General features: G+C 46.9%; 1 protein-coding gene across 2 annotated transcripts in view; it reads right to left on the bottom strand.

Annotated features, from left to right (window-relative positions):
• The window catches only part of RCOR1 (REST corepressor 1), a gene marked incomplete at both ends in the record, with an annotated part of 115,928 nt that overhangs the window by 14,632 nt on the left and 74,109 nt on the right, over positions 1-27,187 (bottom strand). For both annotated transcript variants that reach the window (XM_080707821.1, XM_080707822.1), the window contains 3 exons: positions 4,467-4,585; positions 5,169-5,330; positions 10,029-10,081. In XM_080707821.1, the coding sequence (XP_080563947.1) occupies positions 4,467-4,585; positions 5,169-5,330; positions 10,029-10,081 (334 nt within the window). The remainder of the gene's footprint in view (positions 1-4,466; positions 4,586-5,168; positions 5,331-10,028; positions 10,082-27,187) is intronic.

The raw sequence follows: 27,187 nt of genomic DNA, 5'->3' as shown, positions 1-27,187 counted from the left end.
ATTATTCTGTGCCATATACAAATATAAGCAATAAATTGCTTAATGCAAGATTTACAATAAAATTATATACCTTTTTAGACTGCTGAGATGAAGATGGGGAGGGGGTAATACTGGGGAGGGAACCTAGGGCCTCACATATGCTAGGAAGTGCTTCCTCGCTGAGCTAGGGCCTCAGCCCTCTGACCCTGGCCTTGCTGAGTTGCCCGGGCTGGCCCTGACCTTGCGATCTTCTTGCCTCAGCCTCCTGAGATTGCAGGCGTGAGGCACTGAGCCCGGAAAGATAAAAACTTTCTCTAATTCAAACAGAATAATGCCAACTTCATAGTTCTTTTAGTCTGAAGAATAAAAAACTATTAAAATAGGATTCCAACTGGCCAAAAGAACCTAGAACACAGTCACTCTACAACGCTCACCAGAAAAATCTCAAATGTCAAAACACTGACTTTATTTTCCCATTATGATCAGCCAGGGGACGAGGGCATGACCAGCTGGCAAAACTGAGACCACAATAATGAGGCTTCCCTGCATGGGGAAGGAACCTGCTGATGGAGAAATCCACTTTCAACCCTATTTCTACTCCTGGCCACACAAACTGCGAGCTTATTTATTTATTTATTTATTTATTTATTTATTTATATTTATTTATTTTGTGGGTCTGGGGATGGAACCCAGGGGCATTCGACCTCTGAGCTACACCCCCTGCCCTAATTTTTTTGAAACTGGGTCTCACTGAGTTGCAGAGGGCCTAAGTAGCTGAGGCTGTCCACAAACTGCAATCTTCCGGTCTCAGCCTCCCAAATGCTGGGATTACAAGTGTGCGCCACCATGTCTGGCAACTGCGAGTTTTTTTGATGACCTGTATAACTGATGTTTCAAGAAAAATAAAAGTAAAGTCTTACACTGGTAAAGTATTTCAAATGCTTTTGCCTGTGGTATTTAGGAATTCTACTTTAAAAAAATGAGCAGATAGAGCCTCACAGAAGTGGAGGCCTGCCTGTTTGCCCATTAAAACCAGGGAACACTGATGACAGTCTGAGGGACCCATTCTAGGAACATGCCACTGCCACCATGCCTCCCAGTCACTACGGGCAGCAAGCAGCTCTCGCGGAGAAGCGTCAGCAGGGGAGCCTGGGGAGAGGTGTGCGCAGGCAAGACCCCTCAGGGTCAACCACCTCTGTGGCAAGCACCCTCGTCCTGGAGCGCGCCCTCATGGTATGAGGGCGCACAGCGGTTCTCAGCACCTTGGGGTCAATGCAGAGAGAGGTTCTAGCTGTGGGAATGGGGCATGGGATGACTTTTCTGCCATACTCAAAGACAGCCAGTCCCAATCTATTTTACTGAATTCTTACTGCTGCTTGGACTACACTTACTTGTAATAACAGACCTAATTTTTAAACAATAAACTTGACAACAGATGAAAGAAACAAAAAACTTAAATCAAAAGTTAGTAAGAAAGCCAGGCGTGGTGCACACTTGTAATCCTAGTATTTGGGAGGCAGAGACAGGAGGATCGCGGTTCACAGACAGCCCCAGCTTCTTAGTGAGGCCCTGTTTCAAAGTAAAGAATAAAAAGTAGGGCTGGAGCCGGGTGTGGTGAGCACGCTTGTCATCCCCACGCTTGGGAGGCGGAGACAGGAAGACTGGGCGGGTTCAAAGCCAGCCGTGCTGGCTTACGAGACCCTGTCTCCAAATAAAAATATAAAAATAGGGCTGGGAGTGTAGCCCAGAGGTAGAAGGGCTTCCAGGAATCCCAGTACCATAAAAAAAAAAAAAAAAAAAAAGAGTAAGGCTGGGAGTGTAGCATGAAGGTAGAATGCCCTAGGTTCCATCCCCAATACCACAAAGGGTAAAAAAATAAGTAAGAAGCCAAGCCGGGCGTGGAGGCATACGCTTGTAATCCCAGCACTTGGGAGGCTGAGACAGGAGGATCGCGCAGGTTCGAAGCCAGCCTGAGCTACTGAGTGAGGCTCTCAGCAACTTAATGAGACTCTGTTTCCAAATAAAGTATAAAATAGGTCTGGGAGTACAACCCAGAGGTAGCAAAGTCCCTGGGTTCCTCCTCCAGTACCACAATAAAAAATAAAAATAAATAAAAATTTCAAAAAGAGTAAGAAGCTGGGCTTGCCGCTGTATGCTTACACTCCCAGTACGTGGGAGGGCGAGACAGGAGGATCACGGGTTCTCAGCCAGCCTCAGGTACTTAGTGAGGCTCTCCACAGTTTAATGAAACCCTATTTCAAAATAAAGAATAAAAAATAGGGCTGGAGGTGTAACTCTGAGGTAGAATGCCCTTGGGTTCCATCCCCAGACCTGCCAAAAGAGAAAAAAAAAAAAAAAAAAAAAAAGTTGGTAAGAGTACTGAACACTCAACAGACCCCTAGTATGCACGCCGAAGAACATGAGATGCATAAAGGTCAACAGTTACTGAAATCTTTCCTTTCTCCTATGTGTTTGTGGTACTGGGGATGGAGTCCAGCGGCATTTTATCTTTGAGCTGCACTCCCAGACCTATTTTATTTTTTATTTTGAAATAAGGTCTTACTAAGTTGCTGCAGGCCTCACTGCACTGCTGAGGTTAGTGAAAACCTTGATCCTCCGGCCTCGGCTTCCCAAGTGCCGAGACTGTAAGTGTGTACCACCACACCCAACTGGAAAATAGAACTTTTTTTTTTTTTGGCAGTACTGGGGATGGAAACCAAAGGCTTTCTACCTCCAAGCTACACCCCCAGCCTTATTTTTAACTCGTTATTTGCAAACAGGTGTCATTAAGTTATGGAGGGCCTCACTAAGTAGCTGAGGCTGGCTGAGAACCTACAATCCTCCTGTCTCAGCCTCCCAAGTACTGGAATTACAAGCATGCACCACTATGCCTGACTAAAATATAACTTTTTTTTTTTTTTGCAGGTCTGGGAAAGGAACCCAGAGGCATTTGACCTCCGAACTACACCCCCTGCCCAATTTTTTATTCTTTATTTTGAAACAGTGTCTCATTGAGTTGCAGAGGGCCTCACTAAGTAGCTAGGACTGTCCTCCAACCACGATCCTCCAGTCTCAGCCTCCCAAATGCTGGGATTACAAGTGTGTGCCACCACGCCCAGCTTTAAAATATAACTTTTTAATGCCACCTACATCCCCACCACTCAGAAAAAAACCCTTATATCTGTGCACTGCCTTTTGTACTTTCAACAACTTCTGTGTGCAAGAGAGACAGGCCTGACTGGCCCAGGAGTATACGAGCAGAGCTGGGTGTGGTGGAACGTGCCTGCAGTGCCAGTACTCAGGAGGCTGAGAGGAGGGTCGCAGGTTCCAGACTGGCCTGTTCAATACAGAAAAAGGGATGGGGGTGTAGCCAAGAGGTGGAATGCTGGAGTTCAATCTCCAGCGTCAAGTGAAAGAAAACAAAACAAAAAGAGTAGTGAGAAGCTTAGAAACGGAAGCGAGGACCCACTGTCTAACGTGAACCACCCATTTCCACTGCTCCACACTGTGAGGCTGAGGAAGAGATGGGCGTGTGCTCTTACGACGACACCCTCCTCACCAAATCTTAATGAGCTGTCCTTAAAACTAACACCCGGGCTGGCACCAGCCTAGCACATGTGAAGCCCTGGCTCAAAAAAATAAATAAAATAAACATCCTATTAAGAATTATAAGGGCCGGGCGGGACGCTTATACTCCCAGCATTTGGGAGGCTGAGATAGGAGGATTGTGGTTCGAGGCCAACCTCAGCTACTGTGTGAGGTCCTTTGCAACTCAGTGAGACCCTGTTTCAAAAAAATAAAGAATAGCCGGGCGTGGTGGCGCACGCTTGTAATTCCAGGATTCGGGAGGCTGAGACCGGGAGGATCATGGTTCGTGGACAGCCTCAGCTACTTAGTGAGGCCCTCTGCAACTCAGTGAGACCCGGTTTCAAAATAAAGAATAAAAAAAAAAAAAATAGGGCAGGGGGTGTAGCTTGGAGGTCGAATACCCCTGGGTTCCATCCCCAGACCCCTCCAAAAAGAAAATTAAAAAATAGGGCTGGGGTGTAGCTCAGAGGTAGAACCCCTCTGGGTTCCATCCCCAGTACCGTAAAAAAAAAACAAAAACAAAAAAAAAACCTCTCTCTCTCTCTCTGGTCTGGGGATGTAGCTCAGTGGCACAGGACTTGCCTCGCATGTGCAAAGTCTTGGGTTCCATCCTCAGCACCACCACCAAAACGTTTTCCTTTCTCACAAAACAAATGGGTAACAAAGGGAAGAAGGAAACCTAGACTGTATTTTCTTAACGCACCAAACACACCCATGTAAAAGAATCTTATTAGGATACCAAATAAATTTAAACCTACAAAGACCCCCCTTTTAAAAAGGAGCCACCCAGCGTAAGAGGCGGGAGACAGCGTCCAGTGCACTCACTGCAGGGGAGCGCGAGGAGCATGAGCAGCGGGGGCGCCCGGCTCCGTGCAGGCGCGCCCTGCGCCGCCGCTCACCTCTCCTCGCGCTCCCGCTTCTGCTTCCGAGCGTGGCGGTCCATCACGCTGGTTTTAGTTCTTGTCTTCTTCCAGGAGTAGTAAAATTTCACCAGACTTGCTATAGATTTATCAGGAAGCTAAGAATACAAAGAGTCGGTTTATTTAAAGCCTAGTCTTTAAAGTCAAATGTGTACAGATATATCTAATAAGGGCCTAAGTAACAGCTCTTTTTTTCTGATAAAGAAAAAAAACAACAAAATACATTTTAAAATTACTCAAGTTTATGGGTAAAGTAGGCTAATGAAAGAAAGTAAAGTCAGACTAAGATGAATTATTTTTTACATAGCCAACAACACATGTTTTGGTTTAACTTTTAAAAATTCATTTGAACACTTAATGCAACTGTCAGTAAGCTTTTAAGCAGGAGTCTACCAAAGAGCTTTCTAGAACATAAATGATAGGCAAGCACTGCCAGGCAGGCAGTCAGGGCCCTGACGCTCCACCCCCAGCACTCCTCAGTGCCTCCCACTGGCCTGGAGAACCGGGCGGGTGGGCTTCAGCAGGGGCCCCAGGGCCAGAAGCCCCCGGGACGGGGCAGCACTCGTGGTGTCTTCTGCAGGGAGCTGAATACACACGGGGAGGAAGAGTGCTGCCCGAACACGAAACCCTCTCTCACACACACGCAGCGAGGCTGGAGGCAGCAGGGGCTCCTCTACTTACCATTTGTTGGATTCTATGAAAAGTCTTCCCGTGAAAACTAAAGGCTTGCTCAAACAAGACTTTATCTTCCACAGTCCACTCATCTGGGAAGGGGGTGAAGTTCGGCAAATCAGCCAGGGATTTTTCAATATTATGCTTATGCCAAAACAGCATCCCAAGAGCCTAGAAAAGTGATATCAGTGAAATTTTAGGCCATAGAATAAACGAAACATAAGATGGAAGTGAGATTGGCAGAAGAGCATATATGACTTTAAATTCAAATAAAAAAGAGCCTGGCCCATATACTGACTGCCATGTCAAAGCCACTGTCATGCACCCTTTTCCCACTTTTCATTAGGATAAAATACTAAACACAAACTTTTATCATTTCAACCCCGCCCTTTGTGGTCCTGAAGTTGAACTTAGGGGTATTCTACCTCTGAGGCACACTCCAGCAATACTTTATTTTGAACAAAGGTTTCACTAAGTTGCTGTGGCAGGTCTCAAACCTGTGATCTTCCTGTCTCAGCTTCCCAAATATTGAAATCGCAAGTTGTACCAGTATGCCCAGTTCATCTCAGCCATTTTAAAATGTACAGTTCAGCCAGGCGTGGTGGCATTTGTCTATAACCCCAGTACTTGGGAGGCTGAGACAGGAGGGTTGTAGGTTCTTGGACAGCCCCAGCAACTTAGTGAGACCAATTCCTAGTAGAAAATAAAATAGGGCTGGAGGTGTAGCCCAGTGGAATAAGGCCCTGGGGTTCCATCCCCATTGTGCCCCCCAGAGTGTGCAGTTCAGTGGTATTGAACAGTCCATGTTGTACCATCTTCACCACTACCCATCTCCAGAACCCTTGGTCTTGTAAAACTGACACTGCTCCCTTCCTCCTCCTCCTCCTACCCCACTCTGGCTACAACCATTTCACTTTTGTCTCCATGATTTCACCTCTCTCTGTGCCTCATATAAGTAAAACCACACACTCTCCTTTTTCAGCTGATTTGCTGCATGCGGCATGGCGTGCTCCCACCGTGTGTGTGTGTGTGTGTGTGTGTGTGTGTGTGTGTGTATCCATCTAAATGCACATGTGTGGATATGGTACTTGGGATTGAACCCTGGGGCATTCTATCTCTGAGCTTCACCTCCAGCCCGCCCATCCATCCATTCATTTGGACTGGGGATGAAACCCAGAGGCATTCTACTTTCTAGCTACAATCCCTGCGCTATTTTTTATTCTTTATTTTTAAACAAGGTCTCACTAAGTTGCAGAAGGCCTCACTAAGTCGCTGAGGCTGTCCGTGAACCGTGGTCCTCCTGTCTCAGCCTCCCAAATGCTGGGATTACAAGTGTGTACCATGCCCGGCAAAATTTTTTTATTTTAAAACAAGGTTTACTAGGTTTATGAGAGTCTCACTACTTGCTGAGGCTTTCCTGGAACCTGTGATCCTCCTATCTCAGCCTCTCAAGTGCTAGGATTACAGGCCTCTGCCACCACACCCAGCCATTTTTATTTTTCAAACAGGGCCTCGCTAAGTTGCCGAGGCTGTCCTTGAGCCTCTGGTCCTCCTGTCTCAGGCTCCCGAGTCCTGGGCTTTGGTGTGTGCCACCATGCCTGGTACCCAACACTGTATTTTAAAAAATTAAAATTGTCTTAAAGGTATCGATCTCTCAAGTTACCCGGGGGGAAGTATGGAGTTATAAGCACTAAAGTTATAACAGCATTATGCTTTAGACTTTTTAAATGTATTGTCTTGTAAAGCATGAAGGAAAGAAAAACTACAGCTACAAACCACTGCTGTGTTAACAGCGGCCTTTACAACTGCCCAGTATTTACTTGACTGGAGAGTTTCTTCACCGGCTTCTAGCTACTGTCTACTGTCCTTTCGTGCCCCCCCCCAGGACTCCCCAGAGCATCTCACAGGGGGATCGAGGAGAAACGAACATCTGCTTCTGTGTGTCTGCGGATGTCTTCATTTCGTCTTCAGTTTGGAAGAACAGTTTCTCCAGTATGGGGCTGGTGCTGACAGAATTCTCCCCTTGTGGCACCAGGGTCTTTGGAAGTGCAGAGCCCCTCTGAGAAGCCCGGCGCCCTGGTGGCAGCTCCTACCTGTGGCCGTGGCTTTTTCCTTGCTGCTTTCAAGACCGCCTTTGGTTTCTGAAAGTTTCATTCTGTGTCTTAGTGTACGCATAAGTTCATTTTACCTGAAGTTTGGTGAGTTGCTCAGATGTTTGTGTTTATTTTGTGGTACTGGGGAATGAACCCTGGGGCCTTCTGCCTCTAACCTCAACCCCCAGCCCTATTTTATTTTTATTTTGCAACAGTCTTGCTAGGTCGATGACAGTTTCGCTGGACGTGCTAGAGCTGTCCTTGAACCTGTGATCCTCCTGTCTCAGCTCCCACGTACTGGAATTACAGGAGTGTACCACCACGTCCAGCTCACTGCTTAGAACTCTCACGAATTTTGGGAACTGCGTGTTTTAAACCGGGTCTCATTATTGGACTCACACACATGTACCACCGTGCCCACATTTCTTCAGAGTCTCTGTGTTCTTTATTGTCACCCTCTCCTGGAACTCCCACATATTACATTGTTCTCCTTCGTGAGGTACCATGGGGCCCCTGGGTCTTGTTCACTCTTCTCAAATCTTTTTTCTTTTCAAAGTCAATCAGAACCGGACGTGGTAGCACACACTGTAATCCTAGTACTTGGGAGGCTGAGACAGGAGGATCGCAGGTTCTCAGCCAGCCTCAGATACTTACCACAACTTAGTGAGACCCTGTTTCAAAATAAGGTATAAAACCAAGCGTGGTGGCACACACTTGTAATCCCAGTATTTGGGAAACTGAGACAGGAGGATCCGAATTCACGACCAGCCTCAGCTACTTAGTGAGGCCCTCTGCAACTTTGTGAGACTGTTTCAAAATAAAAAGAATTAAAAAAAAATAGGGCTGTGGGTGTAGCTCAGAGGGAGAATGCCCCTGTTCAATCCCCAGTATAGGAAAAAAAAAAAAAGGGATGGAGGTATAGCTTGGAGGTAGAACGTACCAGGGGTTGAATACTCAGTAACACACACAGTCAGTAATTTACATCGCCCTATCAGTAAATTCACTGATTCTCTGTGCTGTCTGCTTAAATCTACCTTTGAGTCCTTCTAGTGGAAAAAAAATTTTTTTGGGGTGGTGGTGGTACTGGGGATGGAGCCCAGGGGCCTTCTACCTCCAGGCTACACTCTCAGACCTATTTTATATTTTATTTGGAAGCAGCATCTCTTAAGCCAGCTGAGGCTGGCTTCGAACCTGCGCTGATCCTCTTGTCTCAGCCTCCCAAGTGAATTCTTTATTTCAGGCCCCACCTCCCACCCCCAGTACTGGGAATTGAATCCTGGGGCACTGCACCTCCAAGCTACACTCCCAGCCCTATTTTTCATTCTTTATCTCACTGAGTTGCAGAGGGCCTCAGTAAGTAGCTGAGGCTGTCTGTGAACCTGTGATCCTCCCATCTCAGCCTGCCAAGCATGGGGTCACAAGCGTGCACCACTACGCCCAACTTTTCTTTTTTTGTGTGTGTGTGTGGTACTGGGCTGGAACCCAGGGGCCCTCTACCTCCAGGCTACACTCCCAGACCTATTTTATATTTTATTTGGAAACAGGGTCTCTTAAGCCAGCTGAGGCTGGCTTCAACCCTGCGCGCTCCTCCTGCCTCCGCCTCCCGAGCGCGGGGATGACAAGCGTGCGCCATGCCCGGCTTAGGCCCAACTTTATTTCAGTCATTATAATTTTTTGCTCCAGAACTTTTTAAATTTCATTTTCATTTCTTTTTATTGGTATTTCCATTTTGTTCATAAACCATTTTCTTGCCCTTCCCTATATTTTCCTTTAGTTCTCTGAATATCAGCAAAATAAATATCTTAAGATCTTTGGGTAATAAACCTGCTGCCAGGTCTTTCTCAGGGACAGTTTCCTTTCCAGGGTCACACTTCACTGTGTCTTTTATGTGCCTGGTGATTTTTCTGTTGGAAACTGAACTTGGTGTGTGTGTGTGTATATGTGTGTGTGTGTGTGTGTGTGTGTGTGTGTGTGTGTGAGTGTGTGTGTGTTACTGGGGTTTGAGCCCAGCGATTCTCTACCACTGATCTATACATTGATCTGTAGATCATCCTAGCCTTTTATATTTTATTTTATTTTTGGTGGTACTAAGGGTGGAACCCAGGGGCTTTCTACCTCTGGAATATACTCCCTGACCTTTTTTTAAATATATATATTTTTATTTGGAGACAAGGTCTCACTAAGTTGCTGAGAGCTTCACTCAGTAGCTGAGGCTGGCTTCGAAATTGTGTGATCCTCCTGTCTCAGCCTCCCAAGTGCAGGGATTAAAAGCGTGCGCCACCACGCCCGGCATAGCCTTTTTTATTTTGAACTTGTTTTGCTTGTGGTAGTAGGGATTGAACCCAGGAACATTCTATCTCTGAGCTACACCCCAGATCTTTTTATTTTGAAATGGAGTTTCACTAAGTTGCTGAGGTTGTCCTCAAACCTGTGATCCTCTTGTCTCAGCCTCCCAAGTACTGGGATTATAGGCATATGCCACCATGCCCAGCTTAGTTTTTGTTCTGAAACAGGGTTTAAGTTGCTAAGGCCGGCCTTGACTCTGGTCCTCCTGTCTCAGCCTCCCAAGTAGCTCCCCTACTGACAGGTCAGTAGCCATTGCCCCAAAGGTAGACTGGTGGAAATTAAAGGGAATGAGATACTATCCCCTCTAGTAGAAAGAGGCGGTCCAGAGTCTCCTACTGCCTAGCTGCCAGTGAGGGGGTGGTGCTACTTAACATGCGGAAGAGAAGTGCATGTATGGCTGCAGGCCGCGCTCAGCCTAGGGGGCGCCTACCTGCTCCATGTTGTATCCATGCTTCTCTTTGGCGATGGCAATGTACTCGTCCACTGGAAGACAAGAAGGCAGCTGGTGAGCAAAACCATCACGGAGAGAGTCAACCTAGCCCAACACCACCGCTGGGCGTGGTGGCGCAAGCTTGTAACCCCAGTGCCCGGCGGGCTGAGACAGGACGACTGCGCAGGCTCGAAGCCAGCCTCAGCAGCTTAGTTAGTGAGGCTCTCAGCAACTTAGTGAGAACCTGTTTCCAAATAAAATATAAAATAGGTCTGGGAGAAGCCAGGCATGGTGGCGCACCCTTGTAATCCCAGTGTTCGGGAGGCTGAAACCAGAGGATCATGGTTCACAGACAGCCTCAGCTACTTAGTGAGGCCCTCCGCAACTTAGTGAGACCCTGTTTCAAAATAAAGGATAAAAATAGGGCAGGGGGTGTGGCTCAGAGGTCAAATGCCCTGGGTTTCATCTTCAAACAAATAAATAAATAAATAAATAAATAAATAAATAAATAAAATAGCTCTGGGAGTATAGCTCGGAGGTAGAAGGCCCCTGGGTTCCACCCCCAGTACCACCAAAAAAAATTTAATTAATTAAAAAATATATGTGTGTATGTTTGGGGGTGTGGCTCAGAGGTAGAAAGCCCCTGGGATCCATCCCCAGTAACACACACACACACACACACACACACACACACACACACACAGAAAAAAAAAGAAAACAATACCTACAGCGTAACTCAAGATCAATTTCAATACTAAGGCTCTAACTTTCTATTGTTGGTTACTTCACTCAGAATACTGTAAAATTCTAGTCAGAATGGCACATGTCTATAATCCCAGCTGCAGGAGGCTGAGGCTGGAGGACCATCAAGTCCAAGGCCATCCTGGGCAACTTAGTGAGGCCCTGTCTCAAAAAATAAGAAAGTCTAGGGGTTTGGCTCAGAAGTAGACTTCCCCCTGGGTTAAAAAAAAAAAAAAAAAAAAGACTATGGTAAAAAGTCTAATTTACTTATTTCCCATAAATAGCAATGGTCTTGGTTTGTCACAAAAGCTAGATGGGGAGGGGTGGTGGTGCCCAAAGGGTGCCCCGGCGGGTGGCTTTGCCAGTGGGTAGATCCTGCAGTCATCCTGGGCTTTAGGCAAATGAGCTGTGCAGGCCGAGGCAGCCATCTGTCCTGCCTGGTCCTGGCCAGACGCCACCCAAGGAGGAACGCACTAACGGGGCTCGCCGAGCTGGCCCCTCTCCCACCAGATTTGGCGAAAGCGATTAAGGAAACACGCATTCTTTGGGCGCTGCTTCATTTTGCTCTGCTGGTTTGTTTTAACATACAGAAGACCCAGTGACTGACTGCTGCGGCAGGGCTGGGGGAAGCGCTTGTGGCATCTTGTAAACAAGGGCTTCTTACTAAGGCGGCCTTGAAAACCACACTCCTGTAGCCGTGCTTGGAGACCACCCTTAGGATTCAGCCCACAGCAAGAAGGAATGCACTGGTGCACCCCCAGGTGCCCTGAAGGTCACGAGCGGCTCCAGTGAGGGAAGGCCACCCCACAGCCACTAGCAAACACGCAGCTGCACTTCTCACCATCCCCGGTGTCCAGCGAGGCTCAAACATCTCTGCGCAGGCGCTGGTGTTTCAGGCTCTTTCCAGCGAGGTAAAGGCGGCACAGGCAGGGCGTGGGGTAGAAAGGCCAGCCCCAGTCCTATGCCTCTTAACAAACTCACAGCAGTGCTTGCTCACAGCAAACACTCATGTAACAGCTGTGTTCCCACTGGCCACGCTCCTGACCTGCCCAGTGTTAAAGATACAGGAGGCGCTGTTTCAAACCGAGCATCTCACTGGGCCCCAAAGAACAGGTGTAAAAAAAAAAATAGAGTCGCACTTGCTAGCATTTCACCTCATGTAACTAAAACTAAGCTGTTTTTCTGACCTTACAATTCTCAAACAGATCTACTCAATTCTGCTGATGCTGTTCTCTTAGCTTAGTCTCAACAACAACAAAAAAAACCCGTAACAACCAGAAGTTGCCTAAACAGTTGTGACCACGTCTCTCCCACCACCTCACAAGCAGCTTTCAGTGCAGAGGAGCTGTCTGCTTTGTGGAATGAAATGTGGCAAAAGATTCTAGAATAAAAAGTAGCTGGGCGGGGGGCGCACGCCTGTCATCCCTGCGCTTGGGAGGCGGAGACAGGAGGATCGCGCTGGCTTAAGAGACCCTGTTTCCAAATGAAAAAATATATAAAATAGGTCTGGGAGTGAAGCCCGGAGGTAGAAGGGCTTCCAGGAACCCCAGTACCACCACCACCACCAATAATTAATAATAATAATAGTAATAATAATAATAATAAATAAAGCCAATCAAGGTCTTTAACTCAATTACTGTAATTGTGACTTTCAATATCAGCGATTACCGCTCACCAGTAGAGTGGGAATGTCGCCTCACTGGGAAACCTAGGCCACAGAAGGCATTCCTCTTCCTCCTCCCCTGGAATACTCTGGACCAGAGCTAACTGCACAAAGGCTGCTGGGAACGCGCTGTTTCTCTGCGTCTCAACTCCCCAATCCTCGGCTCTCCTTCCCTTTGATACTCAGAAGCCGTGGACGCGGAACACCCGCTCTGCTCCATGGGGAGCAGCAGTGCTGCACTGGGACTGGATGGAAACATGCACTTTTTCTTACAGGTCTGGGGTGGAGCCCAGGGGCATTCTACCTCCAAGCCACAGGCCAGCCCGATTTTCATTCTTTATTTTAAAACAGGATCTAAGTTACAACTGGAAGACCTCATTAAGTAGCCAAGGCTGGCATTGAACCTAAGGCCCCACACTATCCTCCTGTCTCAGCCTCCCAAATACTGGGATTACAAGCGTGCACCACCACGCCCAGTGAAAATACGCACTTTTCAAAAGCTCCCACATGGCCCCCTTAAGGAATGCAAAGATAAGCTTTCAATCTACAAAAATAAAATCCGCTCCCAGCTGCTGTCATAAAAAAACAAAGGATAACAAACGCTTTAGGTCTGTGGGGCAGAGGAAACGGGAAGGGGACAGGCGGGGCAGGCTGCTGGGGCCCCAGCGCAGCACAGCTATCTCTGGAAGCAGCAGTCTCAATTTTGCCTGCCCCCACCAAAGTTAACCACCGTGAATCCCCACTCGGGAGTGAGGGCAATGAGGCGCCAAGGCAGGCAGAGCCTGGCAGGATGGTGAGCACAGGCTGTGTCTCTGGGTCGGCACAGCTCCCGCCCCCTTCCCTGCCATGGTGGGTCCAGGGCCACGGTGGCTCTGGCGCGAGACAGGGCCTGCCTCTGTGGTTCAACTGATCCAAACTGGCTCAGGAGCAGGAATATCAGTCACTGGGCAAAGTGCACTCTGCTCTAAAAGCACCTCCACTGCTGCACAACACAGCTGTTCTTTAGAAATACCTTACAATCTCAGCTGGGTGTGGTGAAGCCTGTAATCCGGGCCCTTGGGAGACTGAGACAGGACTGCAGATTCTAGGCCAGATACAGCGATTCAGCAAGACTGTCTAGAGCCAGTGAGACCTTGTTTCTTTTGTTTGTTTTTTGTTTTTGTGGTGCTGGGGATTGAAACCAGGGGCATTCTACATCCGAGCTACACACTCAGACAGTCCCGTTTTATATTTATTTTTTTTGAAACAAGGTCTTCGAGGTTGATGAGAGTCTCACTATTTGCTAAGGCTACAGTGAGATCCTGTGATCCTCCTGTCTCAGCTTCCCAAGTACTAGGATTACAGGACTGAGTCACGATGCCTGGCAAGACCCTGTTTTAAAATAAAATAGAAAGCCAGGCACGGTAGTGCATGCTTGTAAATCCCAGCATTTGGGAAGTTGCGAAAGGATCGCAGTTTGCAGACAGACTCAGCTACTTAGCGAGGCCCTTTGCAACTCAGTGAGACCCTGTTTCAAAATAAAGAATAAAAAATAGGGCTGGGGTGTAGCTCAGAGGTAGAATGTCCCTGGGTTCCATCCCCAGTACCATAGGAAGGAAGGAAAGAAGGAAGGCAGGCAGGCTGGCTGAGTAGCCCCTGTCTCAAAATAAAAAATTAAAAGGGCTGATAGAGCATCCCCCAGTTCAATCCCCAGTATGCCTGTAATTCCAGTACTTGGGAGGCTGAGGAAGGAGGATTGTAGGTTTGAGGCCAGCCTCAGCAACTTAATGAGACCAGTTTCAAAATAAAAAAATAAAATGGGGCTTAGAGTATAGCTCAGAGGAAGAATACCCGAGTTCAATCCCTAGCTACCCCCGACCGATAGAAATTATAGCTAGGACCTGGAAACTTACTTTGTGTCAGCCATTGTCCTAAGCTTTTAGTAAGAATTATTTTTATTTTGGTGCTAGGGATTGAGCCCAGGGGTGTTCTACCTCTGAGCGACACCCCCAGTCCTATGCAAGGCTCACCAATATACTTACTTCTATTGTAGCTTGAATGGAGCTAGGAAAATAGAGCCACGGAGGAAATGCTAGAAACTGAAGGTAAAAGCAGGTGGGTGCCTTGTGCTAAGCTTTATTGTTCCTATTTTTGTGTTTTTAATCCAGTGAACCAAATGCCCTTACACCATTAGTATGAGTCTCAGATTCAACTGCAAAGAGCAAGAATGCAGATGAGAACTGCCACAGTAACCTTAGCTCGCCCCACTGCAGAGCTGCAGCGCTGCGGAGCGCCTGGCGACCTCACACCTTCGCTGGGAGGCCAAGGACACCACGTGCGGCCTCAGAGCTTCTCAACATTCCCATCGAAACGTCCGCAGCAGCAGTAGGGACCATGGACGCAGCCTCTCATAACTCCCACTGAGCGTACCAAAACGTTAAAAGAATATGACCACGAGTACCATGGCATCTCCTTTTATTATTAAAATAAAGAACCAGTTCTTTATCCCTGCCACTCGCTGAGAATCCGAGAGCTTGCATCGTTTAAGTAAGGCAATTCTGCCACCTGGTGGGCATGGACATGACTGCAATTAACATTTTAATGCTCCCCGGAGTCAGCCGGACTCCGCCTCCCTGCCTGTCTCCCTCTTTTTCAGCACTGGGGGTAGAACTCAGGGGGTCCTCCACCTTGCACTGAAACCCCAGCCTTGAGACCAGGCCTCACTCTTAAGTTCCCAGGGGCACGAGAAACAAGCCAGCATTTGCCAGAGTATATGGGATCGACTAGTCCTTCCGCACCAAAAAGAAAAGCCACTCTCATATGAAGAAGCTATTTCCTAATGCAGTTTTTTTTTATCACACTACAGAATATATCCCTGCCCCCACATTTTTGTGTTTACCCCAGTAAATACAAAATCCCATCCAGTCTCACAGATAATCTTATTTGACAGAAACAAGAAATATGAATGCCCCACTTAGCATCCATACACACTGGAAAACAATTTTTGTGTGTATGTGTGGTGTTGGGAATTGAGTCCAGGGTCATCCTACCTCTCAGCTACACCTCCACCCTATTTTTATTATTTTCTATTTTGAAACAGGGTCTTGCAAGGTTGCTGAGGCTGGCCTTGAACCTATGATCCTCCTGCCTCAGCCTCCTAAGTACTGGGATTACAGATATGCACCACTACGATTGGCTCCATTCACATTCTAGTTCAACTCCAGGCATCTGTTCTGACCTATATCATGCCTCTCCATCCTCTCTCTATCCAGCAACAATCTTCATAGTTTTGGACAATTTCTCTACGAGTGACCTTTCCAGCAGTACGGGATTACATACCTGGGATCACAGGCTAGGCGCCACCTTGCGCCTGGCTTAGATGGAGACGTTTTTATGGGTGTTGCATTACAGTTTCTCCTCGGGGTTTATACCACAGCCCAGTTGTAGAGTACTTGCCTAGTATGCACAAGGCTCTGGGTTCTGTCCCAGCACTGCAAACACAAAAACCCACCAGGCATACGCACCTGCTATCTCTCCCAGTACTTGGGAGGCTGAAATAGGAGGATCAGAGCAGGTTTGAGGCCAGCAACTCAGTGAGGCCCTCCATAATACTTAGTAAGACCCTTTTTCCAAACAGAGATAAAATCGGGCTGAAGGTTTAGTTCAGAGGTAAAATGCCCCTGGGTTCAATCCCCACTAACACACACACACACACACACACACACACACACACACGCACACACACACGCAAAGCTACAGAGCAAAGCGCACGCAGAGTGTATGGGACGGAGCCCGGGGCACCCTACTTCTGCACACACACCCCTCACACGGGGTCTCGCTAGCTTGCTGAGGTGCTCAATAAGTTGCTAAGGGTGGCCTTGAACCAGCGATCCTCCTGTCTCAACCTCCCAAGTAACGAGATTACAGGCACGCAGCACTGCACTCTGCCAATGCGTACACTCACCCGACCCCGCGCACCTCTTCTGTATCTCATCAACTCAATCTCATCTCTCCCACACACTTGGTTTTGTACAGTGTGGGCAGCGGGAGGAAGCGTGACCTGCATCCCTAACACGAAGGAAGGACAAATGCTGCTGACCTGCCCACCCCTCATGGCCGGCTCAGCAGAAGGGGCCTGGGCCAGGAGGTGAGCCGGGCTTCCGTTAACCTTGTGGCTAGCCGGGCATGGTGGCACCCATCTGTAATCCCAGTACTTGGGAGCCGGAGACAGAATTGTAGGCTCATAGCCCTCCGCAACTTAGTGAGACCTTATTTCAAAGTAAAGAATAAAAAAAGGGCCGAGTGTAGCTAGCTTAGAAGTAGAACAACCCTGAGTTCCATCCCCAGTACTGCCAAAAAAAAAAAAAAAAAAAAAAAGCGCCTAGCGTCTGACAGAGTGGTGGCTCCCATCTGTCATCCCTGTACTCGGGAGGCCGAGACAGGAAGTTCACAAGTCCAAGGACAGTTCCAGCAAGTAGTGAGACGCTCGCTCATCAGTGTAGCGAGACCCTGTTCCCAAATAAAAATAGAATAGGGCTGGGGTGTAGATTGGAGGTAGAATGTGGCATTAGGCTCAATCCCCAGAGTCATAACACACACAAAAGAACCTACTGGCTGAACCCCTTTCTTCAGCTACAGAACAGGACCAGGACCTCACCCTGAGCCTGCACAAAGCTCATGAAAGCTACAGCAAGCACATGAAAAGACTATTAATTCCTTCATCCATGTTTGTGGACTCACCAGAGGTACTGGTGCAGTTCACACCACAGCCCTCACTGGCTTAGCAGGAGCGATCAAACCAGCCCTTCAACAACCTCCAAGCTGGGCTCCCTCCTCCTCGTCCTCTGAAGTGCTGGCTCCTGGACCTTGCTCTGTCCTGTGCACGCATGTGTGCACAGCCATACAGTCCCAGAACAGTGGGGACACACCCTCAGAAGTGCATTACCGAGCAATTCCATCACGCAAACATCACCGAGCATACAGACGAACTGAGTTACTGCGACAGTGTTAGCCAGCGGGTCTCACGGTTCTGCTGTTACACATGAGGTCTCGTGTGGACAGCAGTGGTACACGGCACATACATTCAAGTGCACATGAATGCACTTTATGCATAAATGTAATATTAAAAATGCTATGCTTAGAGAAGGCATACAAAGTGCACAGCTTGATGAATATTCACAAAATGAATATACCCAGCTCAGGAGAGGATGTAATCACACTCCAGCTGTTCCTAATTTGCTCCTAGTGTGATTGTGATGGGCCAGGTCTGAGGCCAGTGAAGCAGGGCAAAATATTAGTGGGTATAGGGCATGGGCTTTTTGAAACTGGGCCTCACTGAGTGGCTGAGACTCTTCTTGAACCTGTGGTCCTGTCTCACAAGTACTGGGTTACAGGTGTGCGCTTCCATACCCAGCTAGGCCATGGATTTCTAACAGTCCTCATTCTAACATAATAAAAACTGCCTGGAGCCAGGTATGGCCCCGTAGCCCCAGCTGCTGGGAGGCTGACGCAGGTGACTTGCCTGAGCCAGCTGGGGCACAGGGAGAATACGGATCCCAAACAAAGCCCCTTATCTTGGTACCAAAAAGACCATGAAGATGTCCAAATCACAAAACAAGAATTGTGCCTTTTGTGTTTCTACTACATAAAATGAAGTTTCTAACTTTATGACTTTTTTTCTCACACATGCCAGCAAACATGCAAATTGGTATTTTAGGGGTGCAAATTTGTACTCCCAGTACATGGAAAGTTGAGACAGGAGGATCACAGGTTCAAAGCCAGCGTCAGCAACTTAGTGAAACCCTGTTTCCAGATAAAAAATAAAAAGTAAGGCTGGGGTATATCTTGAAGATAGAATGCCCCTGGGTTCAGTACACGCACACATACACACGCTTACATTTCTTCAAGGAAACGTGTCTCTACAAGGCACATTTCCTAGGCAAACCCCTATAGGTTGTATCCACCATAGAATGATTTTTATTTAGACATGGCCCAAAGCAATTCATGTAACATTGGAAGTGCTTGAAGTAGTTAATTATACTTTATTAAACAAAATAGCATATGATGGCAGATGCTTCTGACAAATGTAGCCTGAGAGCTCTAGAGCTCTAGCCTGGACTTGGCTACCAGCAAGCTGTAAGGCTGAGAACGCTGAGGAAACCTCCCTAGGCCGCCAAAAAGACGGACTAGAACTACAGAGCAATGATCTGTTCACACGTTCATTTCTCCCCCATTCCGCTGAATAGGCACTCCTGGTCCACAGCCAGGCACACAAAGCTACTCAACAAAAACATGAAATATAAATAAGCACTCACAAAATTAACACCAATATAACTCCAAAATATTTTTGGAGAGAACTTCATTCTACAAGTCTAAGGTTTACCTAAAAGAATAAATACCTGCCAGGAAAATGAGAAAGATGGTACCAAAGAGAGAAAGAGCAGAATAAAACAAACTCAAGAGCTCAGATACAGACCACCATGGAGGTGCGGACACAGCACGTGAGGAAGCTGCTGGCGCCCCGCGTCCCCAGGCCTCTCCTCGGTGCCCCGCAGGCGCTGAGACGCACAGCAGCACAAACCCGTCTGCGGGTCTGTAAGGCTGCTGGAGCTGGCATGGTGGCACGTGCCTGTAATCCCAGAGCCTGGAAGGCTGAGACAGGAGGGCCACAGCTCTGAGGTCAGTCTCACAACTTAGCAAAGCTGTGGGCAACTTAGTGAGACCTCGTTCAAACTACAAAATAAAACAGGGTTGGACTGTAGCTCAAGGTAGAACGTCTCTGGGTTAGAGATCTAGTACCAAAAGAAAAAGAGAAGAGAAAAGAAAAAAGAGAAAAGCAAAGAAAAAAGAGAAGAGAAAAGAAAGATAAGATTGCTTAGTGGTAAAAGAAATAAACTATATTAAGCCTCAAAAAGGTATGAAGGAACCTAATACACAGTACTAAGTGAGAGAAGCCAGTCTGAAAAGGTCTTATAGTGTGTGTGTGTGTGTGTGTGTGTGTGTGTGTGTGTGTACGCACGCGTGCACGCTACAGTACCAGGGATGGAACCTAGGGGCATTCCACCTCCAAGCTATACCCTAGCCCTATTTTTTATTCTTTATTTGGAAACAGGATCTCATAAGTTGCGGAGAGCCTCATAAAGTAAAAAGGCTGGCCACGAACCTGCGATCGTCTTGTCTCACTCCTAAGTACCAGGATTACAAGCATGTACCACCATGCCCAGCTTATACTGTGATTTTAACTAGATGACATTCTGGGAAAAGCCCCAGGGGTAGAGGGAGAGAGAATGAAAAGGCACAGAAACGAGTCTGCCTGCAACAGAAGACACACACGTGGAGATCCATGCAGTGAACACAAGAAGCCTCATGGAACACGGACTGGAGCCCAGCCATGCAGACAGTCTAACAGGGTTCCTCTCTGGTGTACTCAGATGCAAGAGGTACACAAAGTGATAGACCGCAGGTGCTTGGGGGGCAAAAGTTAGGAGTGCTTCTCTGTACGTTCCTGCTTTACTTCACTAATAACCTAAAACTGACCCCAGAACAGGGGGTGGGGGGAGAGAAAGAGACCCACAACCTAATAATTACAAGTATACTATAATCCCAGTACCTGGGAGGCTGAGACAGGAGGATCACAGGTTAGAACCAGCCTCAGCAGCTTAGTGAGCCATGTTTCCAAATAAAATATAAACCAAAGCTGGGCTTGGTAGTGCAGACCTGTAATCCCCTACTTGGGAAGCTGAGGCAGGAGGGTCGTGGGTTCAAAGCCGGACTCAGCAACTTAGGCCCTCCACGAGTGAGTGAGACCAGATCTCCAAGTAAGATATGAAGCCGGGCTGGTCTGACCTGGAGGTAGAGTGCCTCGGAGTTTAATCCTCAGTATGAAAAATAAAAATAAAACAGAGCTGGGGCCACAGCTCAGAGGCGGCACGCCCCTGGGTTCCATCCCCAGTAACACACATGCACGCAATGTGTGCACATACATATACCAGGGTACTAGAGTAAATGCACCAGCCAGTGACACACTGGCTGGCAGCAAGTAGGTGTGTTTACACTCCTATCACCACACGCAGGGATACGAGGCCACCTGTGACTACCTGACAAGTTCCTCAGCTCCTTCATAATCTCCCCCCCAGTGCCGTGGCTCACGCCTGCGGCACTCCACCGCTGTGCCTATCAGCAGACTCTCATCACGCCTGGGACCCTTCTGGCGCAGGGATGGCGTCATTAGGCTGCCGTGACTATAGCTGCTCTGAGAATGGGTTAAAAGGCTGGCGTGGTGGCGCATGTCTGTAATCCAGTATTTAGGCAGCTGAGATAGGAGGATGGAAGGTCCTCAGCAAATAAGCAAAACACTGTTTCAAAATTAAAAAATGAAAAGGGCTGGAGATGTAGAAATCCCCTAGCTCCAAGTTCAATCCACGACACTTTAAAAAAATCAATCTAAGAAAAAAAGAAAGAAAGAAAAAAAAAAAAAAAAACTATAGCCAGGCATGATAGTACATGCCTGTAATCCCAGTAGGAAAAAAAAAAAAAAAAGCCAGGTGTGGTGGCACATACCTGTAAACCCAGTACTTGGGAGGCTGAGACAGTACTGAAGGCTCAAGGACAGACTCCGCAAATACACTCTCATCAACCTAGTGAAACACTGTTTCAAAATAAAAAAAATAAAAAAAATAGGGGTGGGAGTGGAACACAGAGACAGAATACCCCTGGGTTCAATACCCAATACCCCCCCCCCACACACACACATACACACACACAACTGTAGCCAGGCATGCAGCCAATGCCTATAATCTCAGTTCCATCACCACCATTAAAAATACATATATATACACACACGTTATACATATACATATATATATAGTATTCAAATATCTTAACAGTCAACAGTTAAAATTTTTTTTATAAAAAGAAGACTCAGCTGGGCATGGTGGCGCATGCTTGTAATCCCCACGCTTTGGGAGGCTGAGACAGGAGGATCGCACAGGTTCAAAGCCAGCCTCAGCTACTTAGTGAGGCTCTTAGCAACTTAGTGAGACCTTGTTTCCAAATAAAATATAAATAGGTCTGGGAGAACAGCCCGGAGGAAGATAAGCCCTTGGGTTCCACCCCCCATTATCACCAAAAAAAAAAAGGGACTAAACCAGGTATGACGGTGCACATTTATAATGCCAGTACTCGAGAGGCTGAGATAGGAAGACTGCAGGTTTGGAGAGCCGACTCAGCAACTTAGTAACACCCTCCATAACTTAGGAAGACCCTCTTTCAAAATAAAAAGTAAAATAGGGCTGTGGGAGCCAGGCCTGGTGGTATGTGCTTGTCATCCCAGCACTGGGAGGCTGAGACAGGAGGATGGTGGTTCCCCCACAGCCTCAGCTACTTAGTGAGGCCCTCTGCAACTCAGTGAGACCCTGTTTCAAAATAAAGAATAAAATTTAGGGCAAGGAGTGTAGCTCAGAGGTTGAATGCCCCTGGGTTCCATCCCCAGAATCGGGGGGGGGGAATATATATATATATATACACACACACACACACACACACACACACACACACACACATATGTATATGTATATGTATATATGTATATGGCTGTGGTGTAGTTAGATGCCCTGGGTTCTACCCCAGTACCACACATACAGGTACAAAAAAGACTAGCCGGGTGTGGTGGCACACACCTGTGACCTCAGTACTTAGAAGGCTGAGGCAGGAGGATCAGAGGTTTGAGGACACCCTCAGCAACTTAGCAGGATTGTATTTCAAAATAAAGGGGTTTGGGGTTGTGGCTCAGAAGTAGAAAACTCCTGGGTTCAATTGCCAGCACCACAAGGCAGGTATGGTGGCACACATTTGTAATCTCAGTACTTTGGAGGCTGAGACAGGAGGATTGCAGGTTTGTAGCCAACCTCAGCTTAGTGACATCATCACTGTTTCAAAATAAAGAATAAAGCTGGGTGTGGTGGCGCACGCTTGTAATCCCCGCGCTTGGGAGGCTGAGACAGGAGGATCACACAGGTTCAAAGCCAGCCTCAGCTACTTAGTGAGGCTCTCAGCAACTTAGTGAGACCCTGTTTCTAAATAAAATAGAAAATAGGTCTGGGAATATAGCCTGGAGGTAGAAAGCCTCTGGGTCCCACCCCTAGTACCACCAAAAAAATATAAAAATAAAAAAAGAATAAAAAATAAAACTAGGGATGTAGTTCAGAGGTAGAATGCTCCTGGGTTCAATCCCCAGTACAGAAGAAAGGGAAGGAAGATCAGACATGGTGAGATTGAACAAAATCCTAATTCATTCTCTCCCTCTTCCTCCCTCTCTCTCTCTCTTTTGGTGGTACTAGGGATGGAACCTGGGGCATTCTACCTCTGAGCTATACCCCTAACCCTATTTTATTCTTTTATTTTGAAACAGGGTCTTACTAAATTGCTAAGGCTGGCTGCAAACCTGCGATACTTCTGTCTCAGCCTCTCAAGTACCAGAATTAAAAGTCGGCATCACCACATCCAGCTCAAACTTTTTTTTTTTTCAATTTTCTTTTTCTTTTTTTGTGGTACTGAAGATTGAATCCAGAAGCATTCTACCTTCCAGCTACACCCCCAGCATGATTTTATTTTTTATTTGGAAACAGGGTCTCACTATTTGCTGAGGCTGTCCTCGAACCTGTAATCCTCCTGTTTTAGCCTCCCAAGCACAGGGATTATAGACATGCACGACTACACCCAGCTCAAGTGTGTGTGTGTGTGTGTGTGTGTGTGTAATATACATATATATATATATATATATGTATATTGGGACTGAACCCGGAGGCAGTCTACCTCCAAAGTATACACCCAGCCTGAATTTATTTTACCACGTCTGACTCAAATGGATCTTTAAGAGCTATGAAGAGCTCATATTTTGTGATCAGAGTTTGTATATCCATAGCAGGGTATAGCGACACACGGTTGTAATCCAAGTACTTGAGAGGCTAGGACTGGAAGATCACAGGTTCAAGGACAGCCTTAGCAATTTAGTGAGGATCTCAGCAACCTAGTGAGACCCTGTTTTCAAATAAGAAATAAAATTGGAAAAGTTGGGTTTGGTGGCACACGCTTGTAATCCCAGCATTTGCGAGGCTGAGACAGGAGGATCGCGGTTTGAGGGCAGCCTCAGCTACTTAGTGAGGCCCTCGGCAACCCAGAGACCCTGTTTAAAAGAATTAAAAGCAGGGCTGGGGGTGTAGCTCAGAGGCAGAATGCCCCTGGGTTCCACCCCCAATACTGAAAAAATAAGTAAATTAAATTGGTCTGGGAGTGTTGCTTCGAGTTAGAATGTCTCTGAATTCAATTCCCAGTAACACACACACACACACACACACACACACACACACACACACACCAAAATAAATAAATATTTTGTATATTAATATTCATAAAATATTAGAAAAAGCATATGCATTTTAAGTAATGGCTATGGAAGGGATTTCAACATCTACATTATACATTAATTATTTGAATTTAACAGTAGCATTTATTTATTTATTTATTTTGGTGGCACTGGGGTTCCTGGAAGCCCTTCTACCTCCAGGCTACTTCTCAGTACTATTTTTTATATTTTTATTTGGAAACAGGGTCTCTTAAGCCAGCGCGGCTGGCTTTGAACCTGCGCGATCCTCCTGTCTCCGCCTCCCAAGCGCGGGGATTGTAAGTGTGTGCCACCATGCCCAGCAGTAGCATTTATTTTTATAACCAATAAATGCATTTTTAAAACTTATTTTATAATAATACTGATATTCCTAAACTGCAGAATCTCAATAGCCACTTTGTTTTTTTTTTTTTTTTTTTTTGTGGTAGTGGAGGTTGAATCCAGGGGCATTCCACTCCAAGCTATATCCCTAACCCTATTTTATTTATTTTGAAACAGGGTCTTCAGGGTCTTGCTAAGTTGCTGAACACCCTGGCTAAGTTACTGAGGCTGTCCTCAAACCTGTGTCTTCCTGTCTCAGCTTCAAGTTCTGGGATTCCAGGCATATGCCTGGATCAATAGTCACTTTTTTTTGGTAGTACTGGAGATTGAACCCAGGGGCATCTACCTCTGAGCTACAACCCCAGTCCTATTTTTTATTCTTTACTTGGAAACAAGGTCTCAGTGAGTTGTGAAGGGCCTTGCTAAGTAGCTGAGGCTGGCCAAGAACCTGCCATCCTCCTGTCTCAGCCTCCCAAGTACTAGGATTACAAATGTGCGGCACATTTTTAATTTTGTAATTTAAATAAAGGCAAGTAGGAAAGTTTTTTTATTTTTTATTTTTTGCACTAGGGTTTAAACACAGGGGCATTCTACCTCCTAGCTGTACTCCTCAGCCCCCCCCCTTTTTTTTTGCATTACTGAGATGGAACCCAGGGCCATTGCACCTCCAAGCTACATCCCCAGCTCTATTTTTATAGTCTCTTTATTTTTGAAACAGGGTGGGTCTCACTGAGTTGCTAAGGGCTAAGGCTAAGTAGCTGAGGCTGTCCACAAACCACGATCCTCTGTCTCTGCCTCCAGAATACTGGGATTACACGCGTGTGCCACTACGCCCAGCCCCTTCTTAGTTTTTGAATCAGGGTCTTGCTAAAGTTGCTGAGGATGGCTTCATACCTTTGGTCTCCTATCTCAGCCTCCCAAATACTAGGATCACAGGTGTGCAGCAGTGAGCAGGGCAAGACTTTTTTGCCCATTTATTGTAGAGGAGGAGAGCTGAAGGAAAGGTGGTAGATGGCAGAGAATAAATTGTGCATACTTGTTTGCATTAACGTTGAAATTACAGGCTAAAGCCTAACTACGATTAAAGTACTGGTCCAGGAGCATGATTTCAAAGAGCCAAGCAGGAACCACCTGCTGAAAGAAACGACTTCATATCCTTGCACCTGGAGAGTGAAGCGCATTCTGTCCACCCCTAACTCCATTCCTAGGCACAGAACAGTATGTTACTTTCAGCCAGGTGAAGTGGTGCACACCTGTAATCCCAGACATTCAGGAAGTGCTAGGCAGGAGGACTGCAAGCTTAAGGCCAGAGTGGGCAACTTAGCAAGACCCAAATCTAAAATTTAAAAAGAGGTAAGGATGTAGCTAAGTAGTAGAGCAAGTTACCCAGCATGCAAGAGGGCCCTACGCTCAGTCCCCAGAAGGAAAAAAGTTTCCTTTTAGACTGATTTTTATAAAAATTTAACAAACAGTGGGAAGGGCTTATAGTGAAACCGCACCTTTATTTCAGACAATCCTGCTGTTGGTGCCCACCTGTCATCTCAGTGCTTGGGAAACAGAGAGGAGAATCACAGATTTGAGGCCAGCATACAGAAACCTGAGAGACCCTGTTTCCAAAGTAAAAAATTTAAAAATAGGGCTGGGAGTGTAGCTCAGAGGTAGAACACCCCAGTACCATTAAAAAAAATCTATCAGCTATTTATATTGTGTTCTTTTCTTCTAAGTCTAGGAAAAACAAAATATTAAGTTGGAGCTAGGTGTGGTGGTGGTGCGTGCTTGTAATCCTAGGACTTGGGAGGCCGAGACAGGAGAATCACAGGTTCAAAGACAACCTCCGCAGGTAGTGAGGCGCTCAGCAACCTACTGAGACCCTGTTTATAAATAAATTGATAAATTAATTTTTAAAAATGGGACTGGGGTGAAGCTCAGAGATGGAACTTCCGCCCCTGGGTTCAATCTCCAATACCATAAACTAAGTAAACACAATTTTAATTCCAAAGCCTCAAGAGGCAATATGAACAGAAACAGGCAAAAGACACTAATATAATCCTGACCTGCACTGACAACAAGAGCGGCCATTTCGCAACCCAGTGAGACCTTGTTCTGCAAATAAAGAATAAAAAACAGGGCTGGGGTTATAGCTTGTTTCGCAAATAAAGAGTGCCACCACGCCCGGCGAATAAAAAAAGGGCTGGGGGTACAGATGGAATGCCCGTGGGCTCGAGCCCCGGTGCCGCAAAAAGAAAAGGAAAAAAAGAGAGGAAGAGAAAGAAAGAGTAAAAGCGGCTGGGGTGCAGACGCCCAGATCTCACGAGTCAGCTGAGACCAGTCCAGAGCATGACTCAGAAACTTCAGCAGCGCTGGCCGCCACTCGAGCCTCCTTGCCCGTGGAAGGCGGGCCGTGAAACGGGGACAGCAGCTTCCCTGGGTTGCCATGGAGACAGAACGCTGCGGAACAGGGACACAGGGACAGCACTTCTGCACCGCAGTGCACGGCGCAAAGCTCGGCCTGCACTCGCCCTGCTCCATACTCGGTTCTGGGCACAGCTGGGGATGGGCACTGTGACCAACTGGAATACATCCAGGAGGATGACCGAGATAAAGAGACCCCCAAATCCAGCCATTTAAAACACAAGAAGCCAAGCATGCAGGTTTAATGTAGACTCAGAGAGTAGAAGAGACAGGATGACTCATGGAAGCAGACTTATTCAGCAGAGCTCAGAAAAACAAAGCTTTACAAATTACAGGGAGGCAGATTTTCAGCTCTCTGTAAGAGCAATATGTTCAAAATGGCACATACTGCTTTTGTAACGTGCCGGCAAGCGCTGAGAGGGAGGGGAAACCCAGGAATATTCAGCAAGTCTTTTCAAACATGGTGACGGCACTTGGAAATGCCAATGCTTTTCAACTCCCAGAACCCCCCCAACCACACACAATCGCATTAGACCGAGAAAAGCATTCCATTTGTTAAGTTGAACATTACTAAGAGTAGTCGAATTCCCTGTATGTGGAGGAGAGTACACAAGGATCCCTTTGAGTCAAAATTAAACATGT

Source organism: Muscardinus avellanarius (assembly GCF_963383645.1).
Source record: "Muscardinus avellanarius genome assembly, chromosome: 12".
NCBI lineage: Eukaryota > Metazoa > Chordata > Mammalia > Rodentia > Gliridae > Muscardinus > Muscardinus avellanarius.
This window is presented reverse-complemented; position numbering and strand designations above follow the sequence as displayed.